This window comes from Myotis lucifugus, unplaced genomic scaffold (genome assembly GCF_000147115.1).
Source record: "Myotis lucifugus unplaced genomic scaffold, Myoluc2.0 scaffold_92, whole genome shotgun sequence".
Lineage (NCBI taxonomy): Eukaryota > Metazoa > Chordata > Mammalia > Chiroptera > Vespertilionidae > Myotis > Myotis lucifugus.
Window position 1 is genome coordinate 3,332,902 of NW_005871140.1, and position 20,078 is coordinate 3,352,979.

General features: G+C 36.7%; 1 protein-coding gene across 1 annotated transcript in view; it reads right to left on the bottom strand.

Moving 5' to 3' along the window:
• Nucleotides 1–489: 489 nt before the first annotated feature.
• Nucleotides 490–20,078, bottom strand: part of DCDC1 (doublecortin domain containing 1) — a 48,170-nt gene continuing 28,581 nt past the window's right edge. Inside the window, exons 5-7 of the mRNA XM_023756396.1 lie at nt 13,867–14,072; nt 4,052–4,145; nt 490–779 (exon numbers count right to left, since the gene is read on the bottom strand). Coding sequence (XP_023612164.1) covers nt 490–779; nt 4,052–4,145; nt 13,867–14,072 — 590 coding nt within the window. The remainder of the gene's footprint in view (nt 780–4,051; nt 4,146–13,866; nt 14,073–20,078) is intronic.

Sequence of the window (20,078 nt, forward strand, 5' to 3'; positions counted from 1 at the left end):
AGGATGCAACGTTCTCAGTGCCCTCTTTAAAATAATAATAACATTAGCAGCAATAATAACGATGTTATAATGCTTACCAAGTACCCGGCACTTGTTGTAAGGACTTCACATAGAATTCATTTAGGCCTTACAACAACCTATTAAGATAAGTACTATAATCTCTAATTTTCAGATGAGAACACTGACTCTCAGAGAAACTAATCTGTCCAAGGTCAGACAATAAGTGGCATAACTGGAATATGAACTCTGGCTCCAGAGCACTTAACCAACCAACACTTTGGGCAGCCTCTTAGAGAGAGGAGACAGTGTGCCCCCAAGACGTTATCAATACATAGTACTATAATTAATGCCTTGGTGGGAGATTGCTTCCCAGTCACAGGTCATAGGCCCTGCTCAACAGCATAAATCAACTAGCTTCTTGAAAAGACTGACATAAAGAATGTTTTCTCTTCTTTGCCTTCCTTCCCTTAGTCTTTACTATGGTCTTTGTCAATAGTGCCAGGGGTCTGGATCATGCCAAATACAGGATTTTGGAAACATCATTTTGCTAGGAATGGCCACATTAGAAACTGAGGATTGCTGTTCTGAATGTGCTGGGTGTGGTTCTGATGTTGTGATTATCTTTCGGTTCAGTTGGAAGTAGGGCACATGATAAAGCTGGTGTAGACCCAACTCAACTTCTGAGGTCCCAAGGGATGACACCCACAGCAGGAGCCCAGATAGTAGCAACTGGAGAAATTCCCGCTCAAACCAGGCATCTAGAAACCATCTGGCTGACACTGGGAAGAATAAAAAGTAGACAGGAACTTCATTTCTTTGAATTTTAACCTACGGGGTTTGAACTTTTATTGGATTTTAACTTACAAAGGCAAGATTATTTGATTTTTTCACTCACTTCTGTGTAGACTTTTAAAATTTATATTTTAATTTCTTGGAAATTTTTATTCTTGGAATTTAATTTCTTCACACAAAAATTGAAAATGGGCAAGAGTTAACACTCAAATTCAGGGTATCTCTATATTATTGAAATTTTGTGATTGAAACACATTAATCCTGTCATTTGATCTCATTGCAGGATCTGAAGAAGTTGTCAGAGAATATATAGCTATTTTGGATATTGTTGCTGGGCATATTTGGGGGTGGGAAATGGAATAAGAAATGAATGTTCAGTGTTTAATAGCATGACCTTGGAGCCAATTTAATTACTGCGCTATTCTAACTCAGTATATTCTAGGGTAAATTTCATATTGCCCAACATGATCTAGAAGGATTCACAAAGGAGCAGGGTTTGGTTATTGGAATAGCAGCCTCTAAAAGTTCACCATACCTAATAATTAAGCCAAAGTTAAGTGAACAAAACTTGGGGTGATCTTAGGGGTAAGGAGAGTGTCATTACACAACTCCTTCTAAATCTGACATTAGCTATATGTGTTCTGCCATGGTCACTGTGCTGAAATAACACCAATTAGCTCATATATGATTGCTAAATGGGGGAATGATGTCAGTACTAAGTGAAAATTTGGTTGGTGAATATGTGCTTTTCTTTGGCAAAGGAGGCCAGGAGAGTAGGAGTAGAATTTTATACTTTAGCAGGAAAGAAAGAAAGACCTTTGTTTGAATGCAGCTCTGGGGTTCCCTTCCTGGAAAGGTGCGCTCCTGGCCCTGCATGACTCTGTGGGAGTTTGGCTTCCTCTGTGACTTCTTAAGGGAAGCCCCACTGGCTCAAACCTCCAAGTAGATTTCCATCTGCCTTGTCTCACACTCGAGTATTGCTCCTGTGCAGCTTTAATATCCTCTGAAGCAGCACTCTGTTTAAACCCAGGCTGTTTATATTACCTCCTAAGTTAATAATTATTATTTTTAGTTAGTATTCTGGTTTTAAAGATGCACAGGTTTTTTGTTTTGTTTTGTTTTTTTAATATATTTTTTATTGATTTCAGAGAGGAAGGAAGAGGGAGAGATAGAAATATTAATGATGAGAGAGAATCATTGATTGGCTGCCTCCTGCATGCCCCCCACTGGGGGTCAAGCCCAAAACCTAGGCATGTGCCCTTGACTGGAATCGAACCAGGGACCAGTCCATAGGCCAACACTCTATCCACCGAGCCAAACCGGCTAGGGCAAAGATGCACAAGTTTTGAATGGTCTTCCTCAACTCCATTTTTCCCATAACCCTATTATTTTGGTGGGAGTCTTCATGCATATATTATGTCCCAGTAGAAATGTTGTACCAGCATGCTAACCATATATAGTAATATGGCATCTTTACTAATGGTAGCTGTCTTCTACTATAGAAAGAATAGATCTATAAAGAAGCCACAGCTAAAGAACTTTTCCACATGTAACAAAATAAATTTCTTTGTTAAAATCTTCTATTTAGAAACCTATGGAGTGTATAAGGTTTTACTAGACTTGATAGAATGAAGTAGTTTAATATCATATCGACTGTGCTCATTTCTCATAGTATATGAGGAAACTTGCAAGTATATCTAATTCCAAAAAAGAAGCAACAGATAGAAAATTTTTTATGTGTATTCATTACTTTTAGTCCTTGATACAATTACACTTCTAATCTATGCTTATAAATAAAAAGTAATTGCTATGATCTTAATATTACACATTATTAAATGACTTTTTCTGATCCAAAACAAAGCAGGCAAAAAATAAAAATAAAAAAGGTTATACATCCAATCAGAGTATTAGCATTTATTTATTTAAATTAAGAGATAACTTTCATCTAACACTTGACCTTTCCCAAGTTGAAGTTCAGAAAACCATCAAACATAAAAGTTTAGGGAACTCAATCATTTGATGCACAAAATCATACTAACAAACAAAGAAGAAAGAAATGCAAAAATCTAATGTTAAGTGACTAGGGTGCTACAGACTGGAAGTTCCTCCAAAAGGATTAGCTTCTTTAAGTATTTTAAGTCCAGTGAATTTGTTATGCTTCCACATGTTAGTAGCTGCATAGGCTAATTTCAGCTGGCATAAGCTTTTATAAGTATGCAAAAACACAAGGCAAGGCATGCATTAAAATGTGATAATATCACACTTCTGGGACACGGGAGCATGAGGCATGAATCCCAATGCCTCTGGCATCCATGAAGTATCATGCCTCAGAGTCAGAGATTTTTCTGTTTGGGTAAGTAATTTTATTATACCACATTTGGAGAGGGGGAAAAATCAACTTTCTAAATATAAATCTTTCATCTTAACCAGGGTTCTTATAGTTTCAATTCTAGCAATGAACTCAAATCTAAAATTTTGGGTGAGTTAGTAATAATTCAAACTAGATAGGGTCTTAACAAAATTTTTATTTATTTATTTATTTATTTATTTATTTATTTAATCAATGAAAGTTTAAGAGTAATTATAAAATATGGTTGATCACAAAGAAAATTTTAGCCAGCGTGATGAAGGGAAGGGATAAAAATGCAAAAAAACCACAAGAAATCAACTTTAATAATGATACTCCCCCACCCCTAAAAAAAGAAAAAAGGTTTCCCTGTGTTACATATGTCTGTGCTGTGGAGTGAATGTTTGTGTCCCACACCCCATATATTAAAACTTAATCCCCAATGAGATGGTATTTGGAAGTGAATAAGTCATGAGGCTGAAGCCCTTCTGAATGGAATTAGTGTCCTTATACAAGAGACCCCAGAAGTCACCCTTGCCCCTTCCACCACATAAAGACACAGTGAGAAGAATGAGGAAACGGGCCCCTCAGCAGATGCTGAATCTACTGAGACCTTGACCTTGGTACCGTTCTCCTTAACTGTGAGAAATAAATGTTTGTTGTTTAAGCTACCCAGTCTATGGTATTTTTATTATAGTAGCCCTAATGAACTAAAACATGCCAAAATAAAAGATTCCCAAAATCTTAATACCCTTTCATGATTTCCCTTTGCACAAGAAAGACATATTATTCATGTTATACTTAAACTGTTTTATTACATCTGTTTTCCTTTTAAATGTATAAAGTAAAAACAAATTATATAAATGTCTTTCATAACATTAGCATCTAGTTTACAAAATCTTTGCCACCTACCTTTTGAAATATCTTTAATTTTTCTGCCATACAAATCAAAAAGATATCTGGCTGGTGAATTTAGGTTCATTCTCATTGTGCAAGTATCTAAAACCTACACAGGAAAAAGAAAACTATAAATAATTTATCACAGTGAACTCTGGCTAAATTAAATACAAATTTAGAGTCCTTTCTATACTCATGGCGATTAACAATTATATCATAAAATGAAATTTAATGATTTTTAAAATGTTTCCAACATGAAATCAAAAGGGAATTAAAACTGTATTTTAAAAATACACACAAATATTAATTTAAAAAAAGAGAAAGGAGATGCAGCCAGCAATAAAAAGTTGTTACATATTATTTAATAAATGAAAAAAGTCTGGGGGATTTTCTATTATTCTTACTATTTTCTATATTTTCCACTTATTTGACAAGAACAAAATATTACTTTTTAAATTAGGTTTTAAGGTACTCTCTTTAGTGTAAATTCTTTCCAAGTGTCCTAAAATAAATTACAAATATAGTTTTATCACAGTTCGGCTTGTAATTTATGTTGTTCGGGTACTAAAAAATGGAATTAATAAACCACATTTCAAGGTTTTCTGAGCCTGGGTCTTAAGGACCTCACTTTTCATAGTCTCTAATCTGCTCAAGCTTTTTCCTTAATATTTTAATGTCTCCATGTAGCCCTTGTAAAGGTGAGGCAATCATCTGTCCAATATCAGGGAAGCAAAAGTTAAACAAGCAAAAGTTAGAAAGTTTTATTCATAAGTGAGAAAAATTAAAGTAACAGAGAGGGTGAAAGAAAGTATCCGGTAACCTGGGGCAGGTTTCATTAGGATTTTGAGAGTGACTCCCGAAACATAAAACTCGTCCTATTCATTTAAAAGCACATAATATATTCCAAATCCGAATTGAAAGTACCTTGTCTTCCATTTTCACTATTCATTCCTATAACAAGCATGTCAAACGCAAAGGCTAACACGGGCAAAAAAAAAAGGTTTAAGTTTATGTGGGCCGCAAAAAAAACAAAAGCTTCAACTTTCATAGAAACGTACGTTTATTTCGATGGAGGCATGCTGAATACAAAGGGCTGAAATAAATGAGTAATCATTAACTTAAAATAATAGAACATTTTAATAAAAATTAATGTTTTTTCTTGAACATTAACTTACCAGACACTGAATAACTGCACAAATTAATAAGCATAACGCAAATAAACCTATTTTTCTTGTCCTTTGAAAGCGAAATATTTCCTGTTGCGCACACCAACCCAGTCAGTCCAAGACTGATGACGTGGCAATCGGCTGCTAGAATATTTGCTGCTAGTATTAGTGGAGAGAAATGGTGCGCCTGCGCGTAAGGCGAGTAAGGGAAATGAATGCAACACGGTGATAGTAATCAGTCATTAGCGGACGTTGTAGCTTGTTATTGATAATTACGTATAACAGGATATTGTAAAAATTAAGTTACGAAATTTTTATTAAAACGTTTCTTACATACCGTTATATTGGCTGGGCCACAAAAATATTCGTTGTGGGCCACATGCAGCCCGCAGGCTGCGAGTTTGACATGCTTATTCCTACATTATACTATTGGCTTTGCATAACCAAGAACTACTGAAGGACAATGTTCATTGGTTGTATGGCAAAAAGAACATCTTCCCATTGCTGATACCACTCCCCTCCATTTCTGCCCACTTTAATTGCTACTTTAAAATTGAAGCCCGTAATCCTAGTGCTTGCCAAACAAACTCATCTTCCTTGTGACAATGGGCATATTTAAACAGTCGAATGTGTATATTGAGGCAAATTTGTACTTTCTTTTCAGTTTGGGGAACAACTTTCGAAGATTGTGACTGATCTGGTTTATCCAGTGGCTGCCTCAAGTGCTGTGTTGCATTCAAGTGGCAAATATTTAACTGACAAATTTAATTTGACAAATTGGCCTTTACTGAATTATATCAGATGTTCTCAAACCCTGCACGTGACCAATAGTGTTCCCACATGCCACATACTCCCATGGGCATTCAACAGATTGTGTGTTTCTTGCACAATATCTGCAATCCAGAGTTTGGGGCAATTCTTCAAAAACTATGTATTGCTGCTGTTTGTTTGTTTTTTTCAAATTTACAGGAATTATCTTGCACCCTTTAATTTACGAAGGAAATATTCAAAAATCAATGCTCCACCTGGATCTACAATTAGTCCCATAGGCCCTAAACAGATGCAGCCTCTTCTTTAGGTTCCCCACATTCCTGACCTTTCCAATATTTGTGTTTAGTTCGCAATCTCTTAATTTTACAAATCTATTATTTAAAAGTGCAACAAAACCCTTTTGTACAAATCACATTCCCTTGTTACTAGTGAAGGTTCAGATATCTAAATATTCTCCAAAGTTATCATTTACCAGTTAAACTAAGTAAAATATGAGCTATTTAAAGATTGTCCAATTTGCTTTATTTAAAATCTCAATGATTTAAAAATTATTTTTAAAAATTAGTAAGTAAAATCACATGGCTTTCTAACCCAAAGACTCCTCTTTTCACTGTGCTTAAAAATGCCAGTAAAAATGTTTGTGCAAGCCCTAACTGGTTTGGCTCAGTGGATAGAGTGTTGGCCTGAGGACTGAGGGGTCCCGGGTTCGATTCCAGTCTAGGGCATGTACCTTGGTTACGGGCACATCCCCAGTAGGGGGTGTGCAGGAGGCAGCTGATTAATGTTTCTAACTCTCTATCCCTCTCCCTTCCTCTCTGTAAAAAATCAATAAAATATATATTTTTTAAAAATATTTGTGCAAGCCAAGTTTTAAGAGTTACATGAGTTTGAAAATTGGCATTAGAAATCAGATAATAGAAATTAATAATGCACCAGCCACCAGGTCATTCTCTCCCACTTTCAGAATGTAAGATCCTTGCAGCATTTAAACAATGTCAAACTTCAATAGTCATTTTCTCACAGTAAATTATTAGTGGTATGAATTAATATCAATATAAATTCCTGTCAAACGCCCTGGAATCAAACCTCTACTTGCAAGGTTGTTCTTATATTTAACAATTGAAAGTTAATAATGCCATCTTGCTGTAATATTAAGGTTAATTAAAATAGCATTTCCAGCCCTTGCCGGCTTGGCTCAGTGGATAGAGCCTCAACCTGTGGACTGAAGGGTCGCAGGTGTGATTCTTGTCAAGGGTATATGCCTGGGTTACGGGCTCCATCCCTGGGGGCATGCACAAGGCAGCTGAACAATGATTCTCTCTCACCATTGATGTTTTTATCTCTCCCTCTCCCTTCCTCTCTGAAATCAATAAAAATATACTAAAAAAATAAAATAGCATTTCCACTAATCTGTAACTGTTAAACTATTACTTTTACAAATTCACATTCTGTTAATTTCTACAGTCTACGTTGTAGAGAGCCCTGCAGATACTGAAAGTTAAAATCATCATGCTGTAAAACCAGGCTCTCTTGACAAGCCCCTGGGAAGAGATTTTCCACAAACTCCCTTTAGTTTAATCTACTTGATTATAGTTCTGGGAGTTATCCTCTCCTTCCATTCCTAACTAAAAACACATTTCTCACTGTTCTTTGGTGGAGGAGAGGGGAGTTGCGGGGAGGCAGAGAGGAGCGGTGAAGCAAAAATCTCTAACCTGTCCTACAAGGCTTCAGCTTTGTACATTCAACTTAATGTACAGAAAATATAACAGTATTCACTATATAAACCCAAGAAGCAAACCACTGAATTAGGAACCTACAGAAGAATTTTAGAACTTTAGCAAGCTGAAAACTGAAAGTGAATAGATAATTATGAAATTAACTCATTGGATTACTAAAAATATTTCACCATTGGCAATTAATTATAGTTCTCCAGTAAAAGCTCACTATAATTTATCATCTATATTTTGAGAAAGGAAATCTGTTTTTACAAATTTTTTTTGCTAACAAAGACTGTCAAATACATTATGAATTTTCAAAGAATTAGAATGTAATAAAATGTACTTGGCATAACTTTCTGCTAAGACTAACATTTTTAAATGACTAACAATAGAAAATATGATCGTCGTTTTAACCTGAAAATGCCAGGAGATTGGGCTGAATTTATATTTACCTTATTAAGTAGCTTAAAGGTACTTTTCTGGATAAATCCTGGAGATATATTTACTGGCCTGTTATTTATCTTAATCTCACAAAACTAGAAGATAGAATGTACAGCAAATCTAGTTACTTGCTCTTACTAGTAATGAACCTGACTATGATTTGTAAAAGCAATTATTTCTTGTGAATTTGAAATGTAGGTGTTCTGGCATTTTATTATTAAAATGTGAATGAGAAGTAGGTAACTAGAGGATATTTCCTAGATAATCTATTAATACACACTTCTTGGATATTTTATACTTACTTAACTGATCTCTTCTTAAGAATAATTAAATAGCCCAGATTACTTTTACATTTTTCCAATTCTAATTTTGTTATTTTTGTTTACTTTTTAAATCTATTATTTTGATGTATAATTTACATGAAATAAACTGTACCTATTTTAAGTACACCATTCAATGCAGGTAGGAAAATCTATCTGTGTAACTACCTCTACAATCAAGACACAGAATATTTCCATTACTCTCCAATATTCCTCATATTCTTTCCCATCACAGTTCAGTACCCCTGTCCCCAGGCAACCACTGTTTGTCTGTCCTATAGTTTCATATAAATGGAATCATATAGCATGAAATATCCTACATCTGGCTTCTTTCAATTATCACAATATTTGTTCCTTTTTATTGCTGCAGAGTATTCTTTGGTACGAATTTGTGTATCCATTCACTTTACTGATGGACATTTTTGGGTTGTTTCTAGTTTGGGACTATTATGAATAAAGCTACTCTAAATATTCACTCTGAATAGGAGTTGTGTGTTGGCATGTATTATTTCTCTTGGGTAATTACAACAGGTCCTAGAATAACATAATTTTGTTCAACATTATAACAATGAGGAGATGCCCTAAGCACTTAATTATAGTTTTTATCAATTAGCCTATGGTAAAATTAGTTTCAGTATATGTCGGTTCGCTAAAGTCACAGGAGCTGTCAATGACATTAAGTGAAGACATACTGTACCTAGCAAAGAGTTTCTAGAATGTGTGATAAGTGTATGTTTCTTTATAAGAAACTGTCACGCTGGTTTGTAAGGTGTCTGTATCATTTTGCATTCTTATCAGCTATATGTGAGACTTCTAGTAGCTCCAGATTTTCACTATTTACTATATTTACAATATCCAGATTTACAATATTTAGTATTGCCAGTCTTTTTTAATTTTAGCCATTTTAATATATATGTAGTGGCAATTCAGTGTGGATTTAATTTTCATTCTTTGATGATTAATAATGTTGAGCATCTCTTTATGTGCTTATAAATTTATTGTCTAGATTTTCCTCTGGTTTAAAGGCATCTGAAAAAGTCTATTATTTATTTATACCTTGAAAGCCATACATGAGTAATTCCATCAATACTATGTGGTTTTTCAATAATAACCAAAAAAAGTTATTATAATGAAATATGCTTATATACAAATATTAAGGGGATTTTTTTCTAAGTCAGACTTGTTACACCTAGACTACTCCCTTCCTGCTTACTTGTAGATATTTTCCTCTTCCTGATTTCTCAAATCTATGCACTAGTTCTAATCTAGCAGTCAGTGATCTTATTTCCTGTAACCTGTTTACTCTGTCATACAATTTATTTTCTTTCTCTTAAACCACAGTAGTAATATAGGAGAACAAACAAGAAATCTATGGAGATTTCCATGAATTAGTAAGTTTGAAGTTTTTAGAACACCAGAAGAGTCCTCAAACTTTAGCTGGGCTAGAAATCATCTGGAGACATTTGTTGAAGTTCAAATTCTCAGGGCCCACACTCAAGAGATTCTTAATTCAATAGGCTTGGAGTGGGGCCCAGCAGCCTGAATATTTAGCACAGAGTCCAGATTATTCTGGTGCAGGTGTTCTGTGGACCATATTTTCGGAAACACTGCAGACCTTTGCCTGCAAAAAGTATATGTTGCCTTCGGGTGACAAAAAAGGGAGTATTCTATTCTCAAGTAGATTGAAATTATGTTTTACAAAGTAGGGTGTACAAGCCCATTGAGACTGGACAAAACAATCCATTGAGGTAGGAAGAGGATTTTAGAATTATCTTTTTATCTTAAAAAAAACTGCTTTAATATATATATGTGTGTGTGTGTGTGTATATATAAAGAGCCAGGGTCTGTAACATCCAAAATGACCGAAGCCTCGACCGAACACCAGGTTGTGTGCGCAGCAGGTTTGGGTAGGAGGGTACTGGTGAGGGGGCTGAACTGCTGACCTCTTGGAAGGAGAGAGAGGAGGGGCTGATCAGCAGCAGCCTCAGGCTTCTGGCAAGGCTCTCTCTCCGATAGGTCAGCAATTCAGCCTGATCGCCAGCAGCCTGGGGCGGCTGCTGATCAGCTCCTTCTCTCTGATTAGGCCTGAAGATAGGCCCGGAGATGCTTACTGGCATAGAAACTGACCAATCGAAACCAAATCTGGGTGAACTACAAGGAGCCAATGGTTGCCTAGGAGGCAAAGCTTTTGACGTTGACTGGCATAGAAACCAACCAATCAGAACCAAATATGGGTGAACTGCGAAGGCAGAACCTAAGGTGGAGGCTGAGGAGGGGTTTTAAGGGCAACAGCTGTTTGATGTAAGGTGTAAGAAAGTGGTTCCATTTTTTAATGACTGGTTTGGCAGTATAGTGCATATGGCTGGCTATCAGTCCAGATATAGGGATTATGTATTTTTGTCTGCCAAGAGCATCTCCTTAATGCGTGAAAAAGGCTCCCCCGCCCCATTTAAGCAATCCTATCCTAGTAATATAGATATAATCTATCTATACTAATAAAAGGGTAATATGCTAATTAGACTGGGTTGACCGGCCATCTTCCAGACGTCCGACTTCCTTCCAGACAAAGCGATGGTGGTGGAGGCCAAGGAAGAGGCAGTTAGGGGAGATCAGGCCAGCAGGGTAGGGCAGTTGGGGGCAACCAAGCCGGCACGGGAGGGCAGTTGGGGGAGAGATCAGGCCAGCAGGGGAGGGCAGTTAGGGGTTATCAGACAGGCAGAGGCAGTTGGGGGCGATCAGGCAGGCAGGCAGAGAGGTTAGGGCAGCCGTGGGCAAACTACGGCCCGCGGGCCAGATCCGGCCCGTTTGAAATGAATAAAACTAAAAAAAAAAAAAAAAAAGACCGTACCCTTTTATGTAATGATGTTTACTTTGAATTTATATTAGTTCACACAAACACTCCATCCATGCTTTTGTTCCGGCCCTCCGGTCCAGTTTAAGAACCCACTGTGGCCCTCGAGTCAAAAAGTTTGCCCACCCCTGGGTTAGGGGCAATCAGGCAGGCAGAGGCAGCTGGGGGGGATCAGGCAGGCAGGCAGGTGAGCGGTTAGGAGCCAGCAGTCCCAGATTGCGAGAGGAATGTCCGGCTGCTGGTTTAGACCCGATCCCACAGGAGAGGGTGCTGGCTGGGCTGAGGGAACCCCCCCATGCACGAATTTCATGCACCGGGCCACTAGTGTGTTGTCATAAAGAGAAAATAATTTGTGATTCTCCTATGAGTATGCCAACTTGTTCCTATTATTGATTTGGTATTAAACCTATAAATAGGGCATTATCCTGTGATTATCAACAAAGCTTTAAAAATTTAAATTTTTATTTATCAAATAATTAGCTACCCTTATTTTTCCCCTCCAAAAGGTTCTATTGACATTCAAACCAACATTCTGTTACCTTATCTCCTTTACTTCATTTTTAAAAGTGATAATTATAAAAATATTTACAAACTAGAGGCCCAGTGCACATATTCGTGCATGGATGGGGTCCCTCGAGGTGGCCTGTGGGGATCGGGCCTTGGGGCGACCAGCGGGGTGATCGGGGGGGCCCCCGCTCACACCCTCCTTGGCCTGGCACCACCAGCTCACCTGCTCCACCATCCCGCTGCGGTCCCGCTCTCATTGGGGCCCATCAGGGCCGGCAGTGCCTCCACTGCCACCCATTGCCAGCACCACATTGCTGATGCCCGCCATGTTCCATGCCACCCCCTGGTGGTCATCGCATGTCTAACTCCCAGTTGGTTGAACTCCCACCCATGGGGACAATTTGCATATTAGCCTTTTATTATATAGGATACAGTTATTATTGACTCATTCCCTGTGTTTTATAAAGTGAAACAACTTTTTAAACTCTACAAATTGTAAAACGGAAAAGAAGCTGAAGAATTTCTTTATCATCCAGTTTTAACTAAATTGCTCTCTATAGCCAAAGAGCAAAATAGCAGTGACATTTTTATTTACACTCAACCTTTCATCTAAGAACATGTAATCTGTGACCATTACCCCAATTTTACCATGAAGGCATAGAATTACAGAGATTGAACTGAAGTCAAGAGGTTATCTATACGAGCTTCTATCTCCAAGAATGACTGCATTTTAACAATCCAAGAGATATGTCCATCTTCTCTATTTTTTAAAATCTCCAGGGAAGATGTTACAATCTGCCTTTGCAATTTGCTCTGGTGTGTAATATCCCTTGTTTTACTCATAATCCAAATCTGTGGATAAGAAAGAAATAAAACCTGGTTTCCCAGCTTCTCAGTAAAATGTTCTTACCCAATTGTGGTTATAACACAATCATAAAAATAAGTAGGTGAGTGAAAAAGACACTACTCACCTGTTTCAAGCAATAATTATTTTAAAAATAATTTGGAATAACATAATGATTTACACCTATCTTGATTTCATAATAATTTTTTCCCATGAGTAAGAAAAATAATTTCTATTAAATGTGTATTTATGAGTCGTAAATATAAAAGTGACAAATATTTATTGGGAACTGTCTGGGTGCCAGGCATTGTAGTCCATAAATAATATCACATTGAATCCTCATATCAAGTCTATGAAGTATTCATTATTATTATCCCATTTTTTAGATGAAGAAATTGAAGCTGAGGGAAGGTTAGTTGTCCAAGGTCTCATAGATAGTGAATAATGAAGAGAAGATTAAAACCTAGACAGTTTTATTATATTTTAATATCTAATATATATTTAATAATATTATTATTGTTATTATTAAGCTGCTTTATGGTTAGTTGAAAATATCTGCAAAAAACATGTTTGGGTTTTTTTTTTTCAAATTTCCATTAGTTCCTCCATTTTTTTTTTAATATAAAAGATGATCTGGAAGGTATGAGCACTTTCTGAAAAAACATGCACTTATGTAATAAGTAATACTTTAAAATTTGTTTTTTAAAGTTTGCTTGATTGTAACAGGATTTGACTTAGGCCCATCAGATTTGCTTTTAAAAATGTATATGAATACTTTAACTGAATCTTAGTTATTTTGTACTTTATTCTCTCGAGGACCAGGAGTGTTTCTAGGTCTTAATTCTATACTAAATGAAAAGGCGCAGATTTGAGTTTTGAAGCTAGGTTAGATTGGCTTCAATCTAAATATTCTATGAAATATTGTACTTAACTAGAATGTTTCACCAAATGTAAACGTAACTTTTACTAGGTAAATTACCAACTATGCTAGCCAAACAATTTCCTGAAATATTGTTTCTTTACCAAAGTAACTTATATTGTTAACACAATAAGCATACTTCTTGTTAAACAGCTGAATGTTTGCATGATATATAATGCCTTCTTAATATTTCCTTTTTAGTTGACACTGATATTTACAAGGAAAAAACACATTTCAAATGCCATAAAAACTTTAAAATTTAATTTATACTTCAATATTTGACACAAAATTACCTTTTTCATTGTTTCCTTTCCCACTATAACCTCATGCCCATCTTGCCCCATGCCATTCCTAAAGAACAGAATTCGGATTGAGGTCTTCCCAGTAAGTTTCTTCATTCTAGTAGAAAGAACAGGCTTGGTTTTCCGTCTCTTGACTTTAGTAGGAAACATCAGCCCATTCATTGTCCAAGTTACTTTCTTCATTAACAACAGATGGTCTAGAAGAGAATTTTTTTAAATCAATATTTGGCTTCAAAATTAAAAATGGACACATTATGATTCCCCTCCCCCTATTACCTATATCATATACACTGGCCAGTCTCCATTTAGATGCTGGTTTTTTGAAATGCTACCACCAGCTTCCCACTAACCGTGACATAAGCTGTAGCAAGCTGTCTGCTCTGATAGCCTGCATAAATCATCATTTCTGAAGGGAACAGATGTTCAGGGTATGAAAGAGTAATACCACAATTTAGTCCTAATTAAAATTCACCTTAGCATGCCTCTATCACTGATCAGATGCACTGGGCTGAAAGGGTCCAAGGTCCTTTGCTTACTATTCAACAACATGGGTCCTGAACTTTTGTATTCTTTAGGGTTGGGAAAACACAGTTTTTCTCTTTAATATGATTTATTATCCATGTTGCTTTAAAGATGATGACCTCCAAACAGTAACTTTATATGTAATTCTTCCCTTGTGACTAGAATGAAGGTGCCTTTTAGGACATTTTTGGTGAGAGATTCAAACTATTTCACTAAAAATGAAAACCAGTTTTGCATTAACAGTTTACTTTGACTTATTCATTTTCAAAGATGTATGCAGAAATTTAAGTTTCAAAACTCCCACTAATATTAATGGGAGTGCAACTAAATTACTATGTATAGCTTTGAAAATATAAGAGTGAGAACAGTAGTATTGCATACTAAATTGTTGTCAGCATTCCTTTCTTTTCAAGAGGCTTCATTTCATAAATAAATAATTTTCACCTGAGTATTTTACTTGTGCATTCAATTTATTTTAGATAATGTTTTATTTTCACATAAATACAGAGGTGCAATGATCCCTCTTTTATCTGATCTTTATATGTCCTAATGAGAGAAACAAAATATATTTGCATGTAACTGAATATAGCTGCATTTGTTCGCCCACATTCCCAATTAACACTTCTCTATTGTCATTCACCTTGCAAACAGCATGGCCTCTTTGACCTAGAAGCAGTATTTTACAGAAAATCTACTAGTATTGATATGAAATATGAGCAAGTCATTATAAATAATCTTCCAAGTCCCAGAATGGCTACATTAGATATTTAAAAAACAAAAACACTTTCTCTCTCTACCTCCTTCTTGATTTCTCTCTCAATATGTTTTTCTTTCTCTCATACACATACGCACACACACGTACAGGCATACAGACATATCCTATAGGCAGAAATATGAGCAAACTTGCAGAATAAATTAAACTAAATTATAGATATGCTTAAGCCTTCAAGAAAACATATTTTTACAGAAAACTAATAGTATCTCTGAAAATAAAATTTAAAAATCTCTCACTGGAGAATAAAAGTTAATAAATTCTTGTAGTTTAATAGGAGCTTGCCCATAACCTGAATGCCTCCAAAATGCTTTGAATGGTGGAAAGGTTATAAGCCTTAACATTAGGTTTGAATCTCAGCTCTGTTACTTAGTGACCCTAGATGAGTTATCCCATCCTGCATCTCTGATTTCTCATTTACAGAGTATCTAGTCATGCAGCCGCCCGCGGGCCAGATCCGGCCCGTTTGAAATGAATAAAACTAAAAAAAAAAAAAAAAGACCGTACCCTTTTATGTAATGATGTTTACTTTGAATTTATATTAGTTCACACAAACACTCCATCCATGCTTTTGTTCCGGCCCTCCGGTCCAGTTTAAGAACCCATTGTGGCCCTCGAGTCAAAAAGTTTGCCCACCCCTGAAGTGAGTACCATTCCACCACCTGATGAAGCTTAAATATTTTATAGGTTAAAGTGCCTAACACATTGAAGTTACTTTGTAAGTGTTTGCTTCTTCCCCCATGTCCCTGAAATCCTATGCTTAGTATGGAACATTAGAGTTTATTACTCATTACATCAGTCAGGATCCAACCAGGAAAACAGAATCTACCCAGAGCATTTGAGCCAAGAGGACTAACTGCAAAGAAGTGCTTGAGTATGTGATGGAAAAGACCAAGAAGCAACCAATGGACAGTGAGGCAACCCCGAGTTTAGCAACAGCAAGAAACCAAGGCCAGAGGGAGGAGGTGATACTGGTGCCCAGATTTACAGAATCTTGCCAATAAAGGATTCCCCCCTTTGATTACTTAGAATAGAGGCAGGATTATAGTTAGGCAAGTGAGGGGCCAAAAATGCAACATTTAAGAGTGCATGCTCAGGGTGGTGCAAGGACACAGCCCTTAGAGTGAGCACCTCCTTAAATTCTGTCCCGTAGCTGCTTCTCTCTCACCCTGATCCCAGCCCTGGCTCTGACTATCTCTTTTATATGTAAAACTCTTAAATTCCATTAAAATAATTCTTACTATTAGCAAGATGCCCTTTTATACAATTTATAGGCATTGATTCACATAGTGCTCTCAGCAATTTTATGGGGTAGATAATATCATATTCTCATTTATAGGTGAGAAAATTGAGGCACAGAGAAGTTCAATAATTTTCCCAGGGATCTTGCAGCTGGTACATGATTGCACTGGACTGTGAATTTCATTCTAGAAACCGTGCCCCTAGTCACTATACTATTCTGTCTCTACCATATATTTTCCGCCATTATCTCAAATTCAATATATCTAAAGCAAAATTTCACATCTTTCCACATAAATGTATGCACACGTCACATTTCCTATTTCTATCCACTGTCTCAGAGAGATCTTGAATCTTTACCTAGTATTCACATCTCTTCAGCCAATTGCTTATTAATTCAATGATACTTGTTTGGTGCCCACTCATCAATGTACCAGGGTGGCAGCTGTGAACAGGACAGAATAGCATGTGCAGATTACAGACCCCATTGTGCGTCCACTTAGCCTCTCTAAAGAGGTGACATCTGGGTAGGAAGGCCTCTATGATGAGAAGTTGGTCATGAAAATCTGGGGGAAGGTGAAAATCACAAAGTCTCTGAGGTGAGAATGAGTTTGCAAAAGAAAAATAAAGTTTGTAGGTCGATAAAGTAAATTTGTATGTAGAAAGTGGCCAGATTGTGGAGGCCAGGACACAGGGTTTGGATTTTATTCTGGAAGTGACGGGAAGCTATCCAACGGTTCTCAGTAGGGCACTGTATGAAGAAGAAACTATGGCAAAGTGTAGACTGTGGTGGTACCCCTCACCCCTCATATTCCTTTTACATTGGGCTAAGTTCCACTGCGATGAGTCCCAGCCACTAACACCTCACAGCTGCACCCTTCTCCTGAGAACTACCCTTGGTTGAAAGGAACCAGCCACCTAGCCAGGAACTGCCTGTGAGTGATGACCTCTTCCCTCGTCTCTAGAGGTGCAGCCCACAGCCAATGACTGACTGACTGGGGGACACAACAGCCAGTCTCCTTGCCTCAAGGAGGGGCAACTCCTGGTGGTGTGTTCCCCACTCTGTAGTGTGTTTCCCATTCCAGACTAGGGCTAGACCTCAGCTCAAAACAGGGCTTGGCCAAACTTCTTCCTCTACTGTATGCTGCTTCCTCACTCACTTCTAGGTTTCACCTAAGAGTATTCCCGCACTAAGTCTTTTGCACAAAACTCCCCACCTCAGGCTCTGCTTCTAGGGAACCTGACCCTAGACAGAGTTAATGAAGGGAAACCCAATTCCCAGCTATTTGTTCTTCATAGTACTATTAAAAGCATCATTCCTTTTCATTCCCAGCTGGCTCATTTCTTTCTCAGTCTCCTATCATATTTGATCTTCCTCCATTGCATCTGACATTCTACTAATGTACTCCAATTACAACTGAATGTTCCTAAACATCAATTTTGTCATTTTCTGAAGACAAAGATATTGGAGGTAGCTTTTGAAGCTTTCCACTAATCAATCAGTCAGCCTGTCTGTCTGTGTCTGTCAGGTAGTCAACAAATATTTGAGTCTATCCTATGTGCCAGACCTTGTGCAAGGAATATGAAAGATACACAGTCCCTTTCCTTAAACTTGTGTCTAACAAAAGAGTTTGCCAACAATCTGACACTACCCAAAGTTTCTGATTTTATCTTACCCTTGTTTAAAGCCAATCTGTTCATTATCTCTTCATTATGCCAAGTTCATTTTAACCCATCCTTCACCTATTCAAACTCAAGTCCTTCTCAAAATCCAGTTTAAGATCTTCCCTTATTATTCCAGCCCACAATGTCATCTCTCTGAATCCTTAGAGCATTTGCAGCCTGTACCACCCATGAATACATTCATTTATTCCATAATGTTTGAGAATCTCCCACATGCCCAGCACTGTGCTAGGTACTGAGAAAGAGCAGAAACTACCTGGAATTTTATGTAAATGTTGTATAGGTATATATCCTATTTCTGCTTCAATACTTAAACTTTTAGAAGGTAGGGATCAAGCCTGTATTATTACTTTGCTTCAGGTATAAACAAGTTCGCTACACATAATATAGTTATTAGATGTTAACTCTTCCTGTGCATTTAAATGTTCCATTGATAGCAATTTAATTTTATTTCAGGTTTCATAACATACCAATTGTTGAAAATACTTTATTACTTGTGTATATTTACCTAGCATCTTTATTCCCTACCTCTCCCCAGTATAAACTCAAATGTGATTGATCTACTACTCTGATGCTCATGGATGACCACAACGGCATAGAATTACTTCAGGAAAAGAAGAAAGAAGAAAACTTGCCAAGGAGAAATTCTTGGCAAACGAAGGTCTAGAAGGAAGAACGTAGACTAGAATAAATTCAAAGTTTATTAAAGATAAATTCTTATATATTCCTCAAGACTTTATTTGGAGGTCATCTCTCCTAGGAAGTTTTTTTCCAGCTTGGCCACCTCCCTTTCTGTTTTTGTGAAGATATCTAACACCGAACTTATCCCACTGTGTGTCCACTTGGCTAACATGCAATGCTTCCCTGATACATGGTGTAGGTGCTCAATGTATTAATAAATAATGCTACCTTTATTCCAATAAAACTTTGCTCAAAAAAACAGACTATATTCACAATGCCATTACCTTAAAACATCTAAAGACACTTAAACTCACTTAAAAAATATGCAGTCTTAAATAAAAATAAATCCATTTCTAAAGCTCCAAACAGGTTTTCTGAAAGAACTCTAAATGGATCTAATAAACCACATAATAAAGTAAATTTTAAAACAAATTTGAAAATATTCATAGCAAATTATATGTAGTTTTTTTAAAGGTACTCCTACTTTCCAGATCTTTGTTGATATTGACCAACATGGAAACACCATTGAAAACATATAAAACTTTTCATATGAATGAAGATTTTAAAACCAACCTGTAAAGCAGCCTAATAAAATAATACCAATGATGGCTAAAATGTATTAATTAACATACTAGATAGGCAGCATAGCCTAGTCCAGGGGTGGGCAAACTTTTTGACTCGAGGGCCACAATGGGTTCTTAAACTGGACCGGAGGGCCGGAACAAAAGCATGGATGGAGTGTTTGTGTGAACTAATATAAATTCAAAGTAAACATCATTACATAAAAGGGTATGGTCTTTTTTTTTTTTAGTTTTATTCATTTCAAATGGGCCAGATCCGGCCCGCGGGCCATAGTTTGCCCACGGCTGGCCTAGTCATTAAGAACATGGGCTCTGAAGCCAAATTCTCTGGATCTGAATCTTAACTTTGCCTTTTAAAAGCTCTGTCACCTTAGAAAATTAATTCAATTTCATTTGCCTCTGATCTTAGAAACGGGAACAATATTAGTAATTCCCTTATTTGTTGTGTGGAAGAAAGAAATTTGTACAAATAAAATACTTATGTATAAATATGGTTCACAGTAATATTGGTGACATGATTATCCTCATGATTTTCATCAAGAACTTAGCATAGAGAAAGCAGTGTGTTAAATACTTTCTATGCACTAACCCATTTTATCCTCACAACCTTAGGAATTTTGTCACATTATCATTTCCATTTTATTGACAAGGAAAATGAGACCTGGTAAATGAAGCAATTACATCTCTATCCAACATCCACTAGTTGGATCAGAGATAAGAAGACC